The following is a 16,194-nucleotide window of genomic DNA, read 5'->3' as shown; positions in this document are numbered from 1 at the left end:
AATGTTGTTAGCAGTCTGCCAAACATTGCCTTTGTTAAAATTAAGTTACATAAGCTTACCATTATATATATTAAAAACAAATGGCATTACTTCTCAAAACTCATTTTACAAAATTATTTTACTAAATTTCTATTATTATCTATGATCTTCAGGTTTTTTATATTATAATTGCACCGTGGAAGTGTTATATTATGGTGTGATACTGTATATCCTCTTCCGACTCTGCATTCAGTAACATCATTTGATAGCTTGAAATCTGCATAATGGGGATATTTACACAATGGAAATTGGCAAATCCTCTAAATTAGGGGTTGAGCTTTTGTTACTGTTGTTGACTGTCTACACTTAAGAAAACGATGGCAAACATGTTAATGGAAATTAAACTTAAAGTATATTGTATGTATCCATTACACTGTAATGAGCACAAAAAAATTGAGAGAATTTTCTTTCAGGATCTAAAACTGTTACCTGTTTCAGCAAAGCGGTTACTTTCATCTTATTCATTATCACAAATAAAAATAGCAACACATGTTCATGTTAGAATAATAGTCATAGTTGGATACAACTCCATTTGTCAAATCATGATTGAATTGCAACCATAGTTGGCTATGGATACATGATTTTGGCAAAAATTAATGAAATAATTCTTTGAGAGGGAATTGGCTGTATGGAGTTTACAATAAAGTGTATTGTACATTTTATTATTTACAAGTATACAAATTTTGTGATACACGTTCTTTGTTTCAGTTACATTTCTACCAATGTACTACTGAATATATAATAGTGAAGCCATAAAATTTTTGTTAAGTGAGACTGAATAGAAATATGGGAAGTTTTTGCAAGGTGTAAAATTCATTCTATGTTGTAATTATAAACATGTAAAATAAATACATAAAGATAGGAAGGCTTATGTGAAAATAAAAGGAGTTTTGTGAGGAGGATAGATGATGACAATTAATTTACAGCACAAAGGGGTAAATATGAAAAATAAAAATGCATATGCCCTAGAAGAGTAGTTTTAATATTCTTTTGCGCCAATATTATAAAATATTTTGAAAAGGAAGGGTGGGAGGTGTGGTCACAGAACATAATTCTACAGACCCCCTGTAGAAGGTTCTTTTGTTTTACATCACAGTAAAACATGATTTTTTTTTTAACTGCCACATCTAAAACTCTGCCATACATGTCTCCGACCTTTCCCTTTAATAGTAGAATATTATGCTGCCTGATTTTTCATCACTAATTCTCATTTTCTCTAAATTTTAGTACACATATGTTAAGATTTGAACTCATCTTTCCAGTCGGAAGCGATTCTTTGAGAGAAGAAGCACTTTTCTCAAATCAAAACAAATGTAAAAACCAAACAAACAAAACATGCTTTGGGCAGCCAATTCTGCGACTATTTTTAAAAAGTAAGCCTGCTTTTTCCCAGGAACCTATGAGAAAATCTTCTTGCAAATTTCAGGCACAACCAGGTTGCTTCCCAAATTGGCCATTTGCACTCCAGGGCTAGAGATGAAAGTGCCCAGAATTGCTGAGTAATTCAATTGCGGCCAGAATCGATGCAAGCACAGACGCCACTCTGGTCAAAGGTTGGCCCTTAGGCTGCAACTTAAGTCAATTTTGGGTAAGCCAAGTTTGATTACATTTTCGGTGATGAAGCTTTCAAAAGCAATGCCGAGCTGCCTATTCTGAGGCTGTCTGGTTCTATCCCGAATCTGTACTCCTGGTTAGAGAAGCATCTATGTATCTGTTTTGGTTATGATTAAGTCCTGCTGGAGTTGAGGAAAAATGAGAGAAAGAAAAAAATTAAAGAAAAAAAAAGAGGGCGTGATCCAGAAAACATGTGAATCTATCACTAATACTATGTGAGCAATAATGTATTTTATCTTTTAAAAAGCGTAGTAACAAGAATAAGAGGGAGAAAGAATCAGGGAACATGCTAACAAAGAAAAAAAGTAACAGACAGAAGTTTATTATGATGGTGATGTGTGGCAGTCTAAGAATATTTTGGCATGTGAGACCTATTGTTTCAGGTGATGCTGGCAGGAGGGATGTTGAGGAATACAGGTGGTTCTGAAGTATGAAGCAAAATGGGTGTAGGAAAGGATGTCAAATATGGACTCCAACAGCCACATGCTAGCTTGAGAGAAATAAACACTTTCAATTTATCTTTTTCCAGCAGTCAAGACTGCAGAGCCGTTGTGCATCCATAGCTTATGCAAGTCTCCCTAAAATGTGTTTGCTTAGTTAAATCGCTTGATTATAGATATTACATGCAAGTAAGCACATTATTATAACATAAACTATAGTGCTCCCAAGAAATTATAATTTTTTGGAGAAAATATGAATTTTCCTACAGGTATGGCCACTAATTTTTGAAACATGGACTAGAAGCCTGCCAGTTTTAGAAAAATATGTTGCTAAATATTGTCTTATGAAGTGTTTTACAAAACTTGCAATTCCTTCTAGGTGGACTGAGAATGACTCTAATGGTTCTTTGACAAGAATTATGATCTGCCTCACTAATTAGGCTGCTTCACATATGCACTAATTGGATTGATTTAAAAAATCAAAGAAAGGAAACTGAAGAGCATGCAACTATCTAATACCACATTTTAGAGCTGGGTTACTCAAGTTCTTTCTTTGCTTCAAAATAGTTGAAAGAGAAAGCTTGTTAAAAAAAAGAGAGAGATAAAATTGGAAAGATCCAACTTACTAAAAATTTCTGGCCATGCCATAGGTGAAATAACATTTCCATGAAATCACGTCTTGTTAATTTATTCATATCTTACTTAAGTACATACTGAGCAGGTATCTAATATGTGTCTCTGGAGAGAAATCTCAATTAAATTATATTTATAAGTAAAGAAATCCATTCTATACTGAATAGATGCATTCAATAAGGACATACCATTTCTACTCTCTTCCCCAGCAGTTTTATGGTTACTAAAACAGAATTTACAGTGCTTTAGAGAAAGTTGGCCCATTAAAATATCATTGCTTTCACAATTAATTCTTCCTCTTTTTTCTTTTATTTGGAATATCAAAACAGAAAAAAAAACCCTATTTCATTCTACTTTTTCTTTTGGTGATGTGCTCTATTAATTATGCCTCACATTGCCTGAGGAGAAATGGGAATTTTAATAATAATGGCACTCAGCACTTCATAATAATCATTTTCTTCGCTTATATCTCTGAATCTTATATGGGAGACCACACTTGAATTTTTCAGAAAAAGAAATTATAGCACCAAAGTGGAGGTGGGACAGTAGCTCAGACTGCTAGCTTATCATGTGCTCCAACTATTAGATCATGCTTCGAATCCAGGCACAGCTACAGGGAAAATAATGCATGCTGGGTAAATATGCTCTCAGGGACTTAATGAGAAATCATGGGAGCGGAAATCTCTCACAGGGCCTCCAACATGCTTTGTCAGGGAAAAGACTAGCAAAGGCACTCCTGAAGGTTGAGACTGGGAATACCTTTTTGTCAAGCTGGAAATGTTGGCACGTTTTCATTTTTACAAAATCTTAATAGCCACAACTCCCATATACACGAGGTCACATTTTGGCCTAATTTGTTATAAGGGTTAGAGCTTTGTGAAATAGCAAGCAAGAAGATCTATTCTAGTGCCTTTTCATAGGTTATTGGCCAACAGAATTGAAACTGTGAACATAAAGGAAATTTCCCTGGAGAGTAAAATTCTTTGTAGAGATGACAAAATGATTAGGCCAGCAGTGCTATTGAGCTAAACTTTATGGAAACTCACCACAGAGCAAAATACATTAAAATACATTTTTTTCTGTCAATAAAAAATAATTTTGAGTTCAATGACAAAAATGTACAGAAGGGAAAAATATTGGCAGCCTTTCTACTTTGTTAAGGAGTAAGTGTAACTGTTTTTAATAACAATCAATACATAAAACTGCTTCTTCTAAACATATATAGATTTTTTTTTAGAATCTTAAAGCATTATAGGAGAAAGAGAACTTGGGTAGTTATTTTATTCTCTGCATTTTATAGATGAGGAAACTGAGGACAGAGAGTTAAGTGCTTTACCTAAGGACTTCTCCAAGTAAAGGCAAGAACCTACATTCCCCGACTCTCAGGCTAGGACCCGTAATAAAATTTTATGGTTAATTTTTAAACTCCTTTTGATTTTTCAATATCTTTTTGGTATCTAATTCCCACAAACCTGCTACATTTCAAGGCTGATGAATGACAACAGCAAATACCAAAGCTCCATCCTCCCTTTGGCGTTTACTGACCCTGTATCAGCTATAGGGATGTATATGTAGCTTTAGTAGCTTGAAGATATAGCTGTCAAATTGCCTCTTAACCAGATAGAAACACATCAGTAGAGTAATTAATCCTGTACAACCCTTTCTATCAACCTGACCACTTTTTTTTTTCAATCATTACAAGTGAATGCTCATGTGCACCGCTGATTTAATTAATAATTCTAATAAAAAAGACAGTATCATAACGATAGACATAAGTACATGAATAAATGGATTAAAGAACCAGTGCTGTTCTTAAATAGCCAGTGAGATAAAGTTGCTCCGTTATTGAGGTTACGGAGGCTGAGCTTCCAGCAGCTACCCTTCAAAGTTTGGATCATCCGTACCAGAGAGTAGAGACATTTAATCAGGCCCTAGATTAGTTATTTTACATATCCTGTATCATTTGATCTTTGCAACAACTCTGTAAAAATAACCTATTTTCTCCATTTTATAGGTGAGATGATTGAAGCATTAAGATTGGGACTAAGAGAACTGTCCAGCATCCTGAATGGGGGACTAGGGTTTCAAATCAGACTTATTTGATTCCCAAGCTTTTGGTGGTTGGTCTTGTCATGAAAAAAGCACTGGAGGGGCGTCTGGGTGGCGCAGTCGGTTAAGCGTCCGACTTCAGCCAGGTCACGATCTCGCGGTCCGTGAGTTCGAGCCCCGCGTCAGGCTCTGGGCGGATGGCTCAGAGCCTGGAGCCTGTTTCCGATTCTGTGTCTCCCTCTCTCTCTGCCCCTCCCCCGTTCATGCTCTGTCTCTCTCTGTCCCAAAAATAAAATAAAAACGTTGAAAAAAAAAATTAAAAAAAAAAAAAGCACTGGAACACGAGTAGGACAAACTAAGCAAGCTCTAGCTTTAGATCTGCTATGACAATACATAACACTGAGTTCCCTCACCAATAAAGGGAAAGAACTGGTCTAGAATGAAAGTTTTCAAACCTAATTTTGTGGAACTCTATGGCTTTTTGACAGGCCTCAGGGTCACTGTGTGGTGTGATATGGAGGAAAAAGATAGGATTTTCCAGGTTTACCTTCAAACCAACCACATGAACTCCAATTTAACTTTGTTATGTATTAAGGGCTTGCATCAGGTTTTCCCTGGGGAAGGAAAGGAATCCACAGCTTTTAGAACTTTAAAAAAAAAAAACCCAACTAGGTAATATCTGAGACTACTCTAGCTCTAAGGTTCTGTCATTTGACATGGCTAACCAAAGCTCTGTTAGCATTTGTATTTGGCTCTTACATGAAATCAGTGGTGATTTCATGAACTGAAGCACCAGTTGGAGCGATTTGGTGAACTGTTCCTACAGTTATTCTCACTACTTCAACCTGTTGGTATCATCTCTCGTGTATGGCACTGAATGGCTATTTTGTGTTTAGCTTCTTGAGAATACACAAAGCTTCTAGGTATAAGGTCAGGGAGGAAAAAACCTTCTTGCTTCACTCATGCTGCATTTCACCAAATTTGTATATAGCCATTATTTGTATGCTGATTATGTCTCTATGTGCATATTTCAGTTTAGCAGAGTGCCATTCAATAGGTCGATATAACTATATCAAAAATCTACCTACAACTGCAAACCTAATTTTTGTAAAATACTTATTACTAGAACATCCAGGAAAGGCTTTCCATTAACATCTTAAAGCTGTGAGGATAAAGCAAGTTGGCTCACATAGCACACAGTCTTCAATAATCACCAAGTCTAAATTTATTACTGCCTCTTTCAACCAAAATGAAATCCCTATCTCTTTTAAGCTCCAGGAGGGGAGATCAATTTCAATCTAAAATATGAATCATTCAAATTTGTGGTATCACCTTTCACATGGAATCAAGGTTCATTATAATACGCGAAAGTAACAGAGAGCCCATACAGTTGCTTACTGGCATGTGGGGACATTTGAAGCAAGCAGAGAGCTGAAATATTACTTGCAAGGGCACAGCTGGCTTCACATTCAACAAATCAGTCAAAAAAATAACGTTTGCCTGCCTCAGTCAGATCTAAACAAGGGAAAACTGTTATGCCAGCTACATTCTTTCTTTCCCCAGTAGCCTCTTCCATTTTCCTTTTGGATACCAGCTAGTGCCCCCCCTCCCTTTTTTTTTAATCCCTAAGAGAAGGTGTCCATCAAATTAAATAGACTGGGAAGAAATATTCTGTAAACATGAAAGGAGATATTCCAGGAAGTTAAATAGCAATGATTGTATAAAACATTTGAAATTAGACCTTCATTATTGTCTCCACAGGGTTGCTAAGGCAGGGAAAAGAGAAAGTTTTGGTGATTCCTTTGAATATTTTATGTGTAATATTTCTGAGGCAAATGCTTTGTTATTTGAATAAATGCACGTACGCACGTGCGTGCACGTGTGCGCACACACACACACACACATGCACACACACAAGAAAAGAAGACCTTATAGCATCATTAGGACCTATATTCTGGCAATAGATTTGACACCCCACTTTTGGAAACACATGAACAAAGAGTTTGGCACCCACACACTATAGCAATATTATTGTTATCTATTTGGGTCTGCAATCTAAGACTCTGTTAATATTAAAGCTTGAATTGTCCCAAATATTTTCATATATTAAGTCTCAGGAGAAGGTTGTATTGAATTAAAGTTATGTGAATTTTAAGCACTTTGTTTATGTGGCTAAGATTTTTTCCCTTCTTAACTGATTTCTTTCCTTATTTGCCTTTAGATTATGATTCTTTGTGTCCTATAATGAATATCTGTTTTTTTAACAAAGCATATACAACATATTTTACTTATAGAAATGACTTTTATTGGTTACTAAATTACTAATCAAATAAGGGTGTAAATCTGATGAATTGAACCCATAGATGGCAGGATGGGACCATTCAGTTCATATTCTTTAAGGGGAAGACATAAAGAAATCAGCTCCTGTTCAGGAAACAAAAAACACAACTGAAAAATAGTATAAAAATCTCAAATAATTCTGAATCTCTCATTTTTTACTTAATAAGGAATTTTGCTATGAATAGTTGGCATGCTGTCATCCATTATTAATTTTGTTACAGCATTTGCTCTCTGAGGCTGATCTATAGTGATCTACAGAATATTCTCTCTCTCTCTCTCTCTCTCTCTTTTTCTTTCTCTCCCCCCCCCCTCACACACACATCAAGAGACATTTTTAATGCAAGTATATGCCAGAAATTTCTGGACAGATCATCTGTAAAGTGAGGAATTCATTGTACACAAGGTTTCCTACAGTTTTCCTAATACAAACTTTACTTTCCCCTAACTTGAGAAATCATACATTCTGTATCTAGAGTAATTCTATTAATGAAATTACTAACATCTCTGCTTAGAATTAGAGTTCCTCTTAGTATTACGGTCTAAAGCCTACAGGTCACGAAGGCAAAAGGGTTTAAGGTAACTTCATTTTAAATCAAAGCCCTTTCTTGTTTCTCTGGGACTGAAGAAAGATGTGTGAAAAGAGGCTAACAAACTGAGAATGAGGGCAGCTTGCAGAAGAGCAAGAAACATGGGAAGTATGATTCCCCAAAGACTGAGTACGGCATCTTTGATGGTCAGGGAGTGGCTGACATACATATAGTCATTGGACCTATTAATCAGATTGAAAGCCAATTCAGACCAGCTGCTCAAGGATCAAGGCAGATCATCAGCCTGTTTTCTTCCTTTCATAACCTAGTCCATAGAAAGAGTAGTTTACTACCCATGTCTCTACTTCCTCATCTACTTCTTTCACCTGAATCCACAACCTCATGACTTCTACTCCCAGTTTTCTATAAAGTGCCTTGGCAAAGATCACCGATTGTTGCCAGTTGTCAGAGGCAGTGGTTGATTTTCAGACTTTTCTGATCTGATGGAACATTGGGCATTGCTGACTGTCCCTTTTGTCGAACAAATCTCCTGTGGCTTCTGTGGCACTGATCCTCCTCCGGCATCTTCATCCTCACTTGTCCCACGAGCTTCTACAGGATATTTCAACTCTTCTGCACACTCCTTGGTGCTGATTTTACGTGGAGGTTGGTCCTTGCTCATCTTTTTAGTGTACGTGGCCTTTATGCAAAATCTTACTTACTGCTGACACTACCACCTCCGCTCTGATAACCTCCAAATCGTATCTCCATTCTGGACTTTACATCCAGCAAACTACTGGACATTGCCTCCAACTGAGTATGTCCAAAATTAAAGTCACTTTTCTTCTTTCAATCTCTACTTTGTCCCCAAATCTGCAAGTGCTTCTCCTTCTCTCCTAAACTCCCTGACTAAACTCTAACTAAACTCCCTTAGTTTAGTTTCACCCAACTAAATGTTGGGAGTTATCTAGATTCCTACAATTCCCTTCCTGTTCTCTCCACAGTTGGTCATTAACTCCTCTCTCCTAGTTTCTTGCCACTCCCTCACCTCTGCTACTTTTTTTTTGGTGCAATTATCTTCTTGTAGGTCTAATACCTGGGCTTAGAACTCATGTTAACCAAGAATGTCTTTCAGAAACTAAATCTGTTTATATCCTGCCTTTATTAAAAAACCTTCAATAGCTCTTCAAAACCAGAAAGATAAAGTCCAAGCTCATTTGCAGCCTTTCTTGTTATAATTCCATCAACTTGTCCAATCATCTCTCAATAGTCTCTTCTCCCACCTTTTACTCTAACTAACCATATAAAGATACCACTATGTCTTCAAGTGTATCAGATTGTTCCATACTGCCATGTCTTTACAGTGGCTGCTTCAAACTAGAGTATTCTCCGTCACCCCCACTCAACCATTCCACACCCAGGCTCAATCTAATCACATCCTTTGTTCAAGGGTCATCTCTACAGCTCATCCTCAGTCACAGAGACTGAGTTGATCATTCTCTCATTGTTGCCACTGTACAATGTACTCATGGCTGTTCTTAAATGAACTCTGCAAACTTCTGTCGAAAATCACACAATGGTGGCTAAATAGGTATTTTGAGGTGCATATTACTTATAATTCTTATAGCCATACTCTCATCAGCCATCTAGATGACAGTCCTTTCATGACCCTCAAGGCCAGGTCAAGAGCCTCTTCTCTGTCCTAGTATGCCACCATTACTATATTGCATTACAGTTGTCTGTTTCTTATCCCTCTCCTCTCATTCACCTGAGAACTCTTTGAGCATTGGGTTCCAGATATATTAATCCTTTTCTTTCTAACATTAAGAACAGTTTTTTGTACAATATAGGCAGTATATATATATATATATATATATACACACACACATACATATATATATTTTTTTTGACAAATAAAGGTTGTTATTGAACAGATTATCTGAGCCTTGAAAATAGAATTTTTTAGTTTTGTCTTTACTACTTGCATCTCCTAGATGTCTGAACTTCTATGCTGCAAACTTCATTAATCTGAAATTAGTGCCACAAAATCTGGTTCATGCACTGACCAAGGGATATGGTTAAGTTACAGCTAGAGTTAGGACATTATTTCAAATTTGCATGCCTTCTCCCTAGCTTACCAGTAACAGATTACCACTTAAACTCTTAGTAAAGTATTGGGCACGGGGTCAACAAGTAAGGTCAGCAACCTATATATTGCTTTTGGAACTGAACTGAACTGAATTGAGTGCTCTTACAGGATATGATATAATAACAATGGTTAACATTTATTGAGTGCTTAGTTTGTTCCAGGCTGAGGGATAAATGCTTTATATGCATCATCCCATTTAATTTTCATCCCATAGATGGGAGCCATTATTGGCCTCATTTTATTAACAATGAATTAGTGAGACTTTGGCACTTGCTTACACAAAGTCACATGTGACTAATATGCAGCAAAACTGGGATCCAAACCAAGGCCTGCTTGACTGCTTTTACATGAAACACACACACACACACACACACACGCACACGCACATGCACACACACAGACACACACACACTAAAGAGTGTTGCATTTTTTTTTTTATGGTCTTAGTTATAGAAAGACTCCAAATTATAGCTTCTTGCCTTCTGTCTCCTTGGTGATCTAGACAATGCAGGTTATTACAAACCAGGAGTAGACTGTATCAGTCCAAGTTTTATCCTATATAGTTATGGATGGAGAACTGACTCCTAGTGGCTAAAGCTCTGTTAGAACGTTATTATCAATCAGTTTGAGGGTTTATATGTATAAACGCTACACTAGGCAACTCATATTTCTTATAACCCTCTCCCATTCATAGACCTTGTGAGATATGACAAAAATTCTTATCAAGTGACACAGTGCTGTCTCAAGCTAACATCACATGAATGTTAAGAAAGCTGCCTTCCCCCATAATATAGTTTGTAGATTCACAATGCCTGTGTTGGGTAACTGTACCATCCAAAGAGATTTAAAATGCTATAAAACTGTGTGTTTAAATATCCCTGAGTCTCATTTTTGTATAAGTTTTCAGTCAAACATTGAGCCCATTCATCTTTCATATACTTAAATCTGATATCTGGTATGTGTTGTTTACATCTAACCACATATTTTTAAAAGTTTTATATGTTGAAGAATAGCATCCTCAATGATTAAAGTCGATTAAAAAACACAATGAGGACAAAGGTTATATGTAGAGGTTTAGCTTTGGAAGAGTATGTTGCAAATGATACAATTTATCTTTCACTCCGTTGATGCTTCTATGTTCATAGCAAGAGAGTGAAATGTAAGAGTTAAAAACTTGGGCTCTGGAGCAAGACTGTAGGGATTCAGCGTTTTGCTTTGTCCCTTATTTGTCTTTGGTCAAGCATTTCATCTCTTTTCATCTTAGTTTCCTCATCTGTAATAAGGAAATTATAGAATTTACCTCTTTGGATCACATGAGAATTAAATGAACAAATTCATGTAAAGAGATTAGAATAGTATCTGGTCTACAGGAAGCTCACAGTAAGTGTACCTTATAATTGTCCTGGTATTGTCTTACATATCTAGAGATTACAAATACACACTTTACATCTACAACCCAGTTCATTCATTCATTTATTCATTAGCCATTTAATCACTAATTCAATGTTTAACAAATTCATTTAGTCCTTAAAGATTTATTGATTAGCTATTAAATAACAAGCACTGTGCTTGGTGATATGGGCCATAACATAATGAACCAGGTATTGATCCTATATTCTCAACAAACATAATTTCGTGGAGAGATAAAAAATTTATAAAAGTAACTATTGTACAAAATAGAAATGCTCAGTGTAAGAAGAATTTCAGATGAGGTCATAGATGCTGTCTGAATATATAGTCATTTCTTCAACTTCTAGGTCTATGTCCAAAATTGCAGTTAATATTTGCATATTATGTCTTTGCTGATAAATTAATCAAACTGCACTAGTATTCCATAGCACCTCTACATACAGGAAGGCAGTGGCAAAGGGAGATAATTAGAGACCATTCCAAAGATACCACGTTTAGAAGCCCTTTTAGCAGTGCATTATTTCCAGATGATTGTGTTAAGGTTGTCAGAACACAACAAACACTTAAGTAAGTGACATTTGTTCTTAATCTGTCATATTCATTAATGTTTCTGTTTCAAAAATCAGAATGTGATTTAGAAATTTAAATAGCAAAGAGTTAATGTGTTATATAAGCCTTAAATTTTTCTTTATTTTGCCTTATTAATTCATTAATTCTTTCAGGTTCTTGAATATTTAAATCATTTAAAATATTAATAGTATACCAAAAAAATATCAATATTTACATGAAATTGGAATTCACATAGCTCTGTAATATTTTTAATGGTTTATATTATTCATAATTACACTAAATAAATCATCCTCATGGAAGAAACTCAAGCAAGTTTGTTATATACTATGGCTATTGCATGGCAAACAGTGGTTTTCTTTCAGAGTGTGGGTATTAAGAAATAGTAAGTAATATTAAGCTGGAATAATAAGTGATATGTTGTTTTAAAAGTATATAGAAAGCAAATCATTTCAAGTGATTATTTTCTACTAACATCAAACTAATATATTTTATTTAACATCAGAGGCTCTTAAATTGTCACAATTCAAAGTTCATAAATCATGAAACTTTTCGTAATATATTTTTAAGTAGTAGAAGCATTATATATCCCATGCTTGTTTCTGCAAAATGGAAGTGATCATGTCTGTGATGAACTACACAATATTCACATTTTTCAGAGACACAGCTATATATATTATGATAATATAAATATACACGTGTCAGTGTACTATAAAGATATTAACTATAAAAGATAAGGATGACTTCAGTTAACTTTGTGGAAATGAGAAGATTGTATATTCTTTGCAATCTTCTTTGAACACTTTGAGAAACACTCCACTTCAAAATCAAGAACATTTTATAGTTATGAAAATGTGTTGTTTACTCAGCTTTTAAAAAGTACTGAAACTAATTGTAGGAGAAAATATCAGCTTAGGTTTCTCTCCCTCCAACTAATCCTCATGTTTATTCTTCCTTTTTTAGCAAAACCTTAAGAACCAAGATACATTAGAAATATAGTATTTATTTTAGCAAAACCTTAGGTTGTATTTCAAATAGTTTTGAGTAAAAACATTATCTATATGGATAAAATATTCTGTCCATGATGATTTACTTACTCTTACATTTTATATATGGCATGTGAAATTCTCACTATTACAAGGTGAATGCCTAAAGAAAACCAACCAAGAGTAAATTCAACGGAAATTAACCAGTGCTTAAAGATAATGGAACACATTTTTAAAAAACAAAATGAAAACAAATAAAACCCCACCAAACCATCTTCAGTCAGAAGACATTTTTCAGTGGGTCCTATTATTTAGGTATCTTTTTTCCCTTTTCTCAGCTGTAAGACAGTTTTCTAAACACACATGGACTTCAACAGGGATTATAAAATTCTCAAACACCCATACCATTTAGGGGCCAAGTTTCCTCCGTGTAAGGGATGTGTCACATCAGGCTGAGTTTAAAAATGAACATACACCATTCTCAGGTTTTATCTCTGCTGATGGACAGGAGCCAAGGGGCCCCTGGGAGCATTCTGGCAACACTGTGTTACTTACGGTTGAGAGGCAGGCTCGCATTGGTTGTGCCTAGCTTGTTGGCAGCCACACAAGTATAATTGCCGAAGTGCTCCTGTGTCACATTGGTAACAGTGAGAATGGATCTTGTGCTAAAGTTTTGAATAATAATTCCTTGTTGGCCATTGAAGAGCCTAGAAGACAAAATCACCTCTAGGTTAATATGCATCGTGAATATCATTTTTGGTTTTATCTTAGTTGAGGTTGTCATGGCAACCCATAGACAGTTTGGTCCACACTAGTATTAGCATATAATGTGATAATGGTGCAATTATATTTTCCTTACGTGAGTAGATATAGGGGAGGAGAAGCTGTATGACAGCTGTGGATTGTTACTACAGGATTCTTCGCACTCTACAAAACACTAAACCGAGATTTCCACATGTCCTTTTCATACGCTGACTTGTATTTTAGAAAATTAAATGCACCACAGCAATAGAGTCTCATCTGTTAAAGTCAAGAACGAGTAAAGCAAATTAAATATAATGATTTCATTAAAAATACAAACCGATGGTTTCTAAAAAGCTGGCTAAGATATGTCTAGGCTTTTTCAGATAACATTGTTGGATAACTCCCCATCCAAGTTAACCCCACAACTGCAATAAGATGTTCTGAGTCCAGGGTCAACACCATTTTGCTGCTGCTACATACAACCTAGACAGATGACTTGCTTTTCACCTAGAAAACAGCCGCAGTATAGCACTGAGAAGAGCATTCCAAGTTGAGTCTTGTCTTGGTCACATTTGAGGAATGTGCTGGGGGGGTCCTCTAACCTTTCTGGGCCTCAATACAGGCTTCAGTTTTACCTGATTCCACCCTGATGACCCAACACTCTCTCTCCAGGCCTACCGGCAGAGGTTTCACTCTCAAATAGGCTGGCAATGCATCACGGTTCTCAGGGCTTGCCACACTCACTCCATCTTCACTTTTTTCCTGATCTGCACCCAGTGGTCATCAGCCCTTTGTATCTCTGCCAGCTGGATCCTTCCCTCTGCACTCAGGTCTGATGTGTGTCCTATCTCTCTTACTCTAGTGCTCCTTAAATGACTCTTTCCCTTGCCCCGCTCTCTGCAGGTTTCTCTTGAAATTGCTGTGGGATTCATAAAATCAAAGCCACATTCTTGCATTGTTCTCTGTAGCGGTTTCCATGCACACAGGTCTTTTCAACCCAAATAAATAGAATTGCCTTAAATTCCTCAAAAGACAGCGCCATATGGACATGCTTTATTTTATATTTGAGTCCTGCATAGCACTTAATAGTATCTAACAAATAACTCATAGATCAGCAGAATTGGGGTGACATCCCCACAACACACAGGTATTGGTAAGCCCCCTTCAGGGGCCCCCTCAAAACATTCTTTTTCTAAATATGAATTCTGTTATAAGGACGATGCCAACCAGATGATAATGTCTTCCTAACTAACCCCAAAGTTTACTATGAAATGATGTGCTGATCACAATATGGGCTATGTAAGCTCATAGCCTGAATGGCATGGTATTTTTCCTCCTTAGTATGTTCAAATTTTAGTAGCAAATATTTTTTTTAATCACGAAGATGCAAATAAATGGCATTCTCCTGAGAGTTTAGGTTGAACTCCTTTGCATTACATTATGTGACTTGCATCTGAATTTAGACAAAATATACTGTAGTTACATGAAGATTAAAATAAGCAGCCACGCTTGATTACCCTGGGAATTTCTTATATTTCATGTAATGGCTGAATTTGACTTATCCAAAACTCAAACCTTAATCAGATTAATAAAACTTTGACTTAAATAAACACTGAAAACATTAACTTGAGCAATAAACCCAATGATTCTCAACTATGACACAACAAAATAAGGCATAAAATATCAAGGATATGGCAGTTTTTACTCCTCTGTCTCATATTTCAAATCTATCAACATTTATGCCAAAATACCAACGTGATAATTGCATATTTTTCTGCATCACATTAATAACTTTATTTCTAACCAATATTATATGCTATGTATAAAAACTGATGGCTTCATTGGCCAGAGAGCTTCAGGGTTAGGGCTCAAATCTATCTTCCCATGTTTGTGCTCATATGGACACATTGTCCAAAGGACTCAGCAGCTCTCTGGATTACTAAATTCCCATTGTGCCGCACCTACCAAGCTAAGATTCATTTTTCTGCTAAAGGATTAAGAAGAAATTAGTCAGGCCTTTATTTGACTAGACTCTGGGGAGAAAATTCTAAGGGAGTATATTTAGTAACTTGATGGCACTGTTTGCTTATGTTCCTTCAGACCATCTTTCCGAGTTGGCTTCCAACTCTCTGCCCTAAAATGTGTCTGAAGGCAAAGCCCCAGATGTTACTAAATCACACAGGACACCCACGCTCTGTATGTGTAGACCCATTTTTGGCCTCTGGTCAGGGGTTGCTGTGAACATCCTTATCAGAGAGCCACATTGGTGGCACGGTGGCACGTTAGCAGCCGTGACTCCTGCTGCCCCACTCATACTGGCAAATGAATATGGCCAATAAAACAGAACAGTATCTTCCCTGGGGGGATTTTCTTCCCTCTAGAGGAAGCTACCTTTCTGAGATTACTGGAGAAGTCCAAAGTTTACTTTTTTTAAAGTCGGGAATTTTAGAAGTGCTGACTCCTCAAAATACCCTATAAGAACCTGTCTTTACCAGTAGATGGCTGGTAAAGCTGACCTTGAGGGAGAGTGACTTCTGAGATGGTGTCTATCTCTGAGGGTGTACTGTGATTTTCCTGTAGGGATCCTGTGGGTGCAAGGGGTGGAGAGCTTTCTCAGCTATTCAAATCAATTCTGAAATTTATCATTGATACAAAGATGAGTTTGATGCCAGATGATTAGGGACTTGGCTGGGCAA

At 36.3% G+C, this 16,194-nt stretch overlaps 1 protein-coding gene across 1 annotated transcript in view; it reads right to left on the bottom strand.

Moving 5' to 3' along the window:
- The window catches only part of NEGR1 (neuronal growth regulator 1), an 844,861-nt gene that overhangs the window by 160,577 nt on the left and 668,090 nt on the right, over nt 1-16,194 (bottom strand). The window contains exon 6 of the mRNA XM_047084322.1: nt 13,310-13,461. Within this exon, the coding sequence (XP_046940278.1) occupies nt 13,310-13,461 (152 nt within the window). The remainder of the gene's footprint in view (nt 1-13,309; nt 13,462-16,194) is intronic.

The sequence above is a fragment of the Lynx rufus genome, unplaced genomic scaffold (genome assembly GCF_022079265.1).
Source record: "Lynx rufus isolate CCGP_SWC_20201006 ecotype Redwood Valley unplaced genomic scaffold, mLynRuf1.p SCAF_2, whole genome shotgun sequence".
NCBI classification, from domain to species: domain Eukaryota; kingdom Metazoa; phylum Chordata; class Mammalia; order Carnivora; family Felidae; genus Lynx; species Lynx rufus.
The sequence above is the reverse complement of the archived record's forward strand: the minus strand, read 5'-3'. Positions and strand labels throughout refer to the sequence as shown.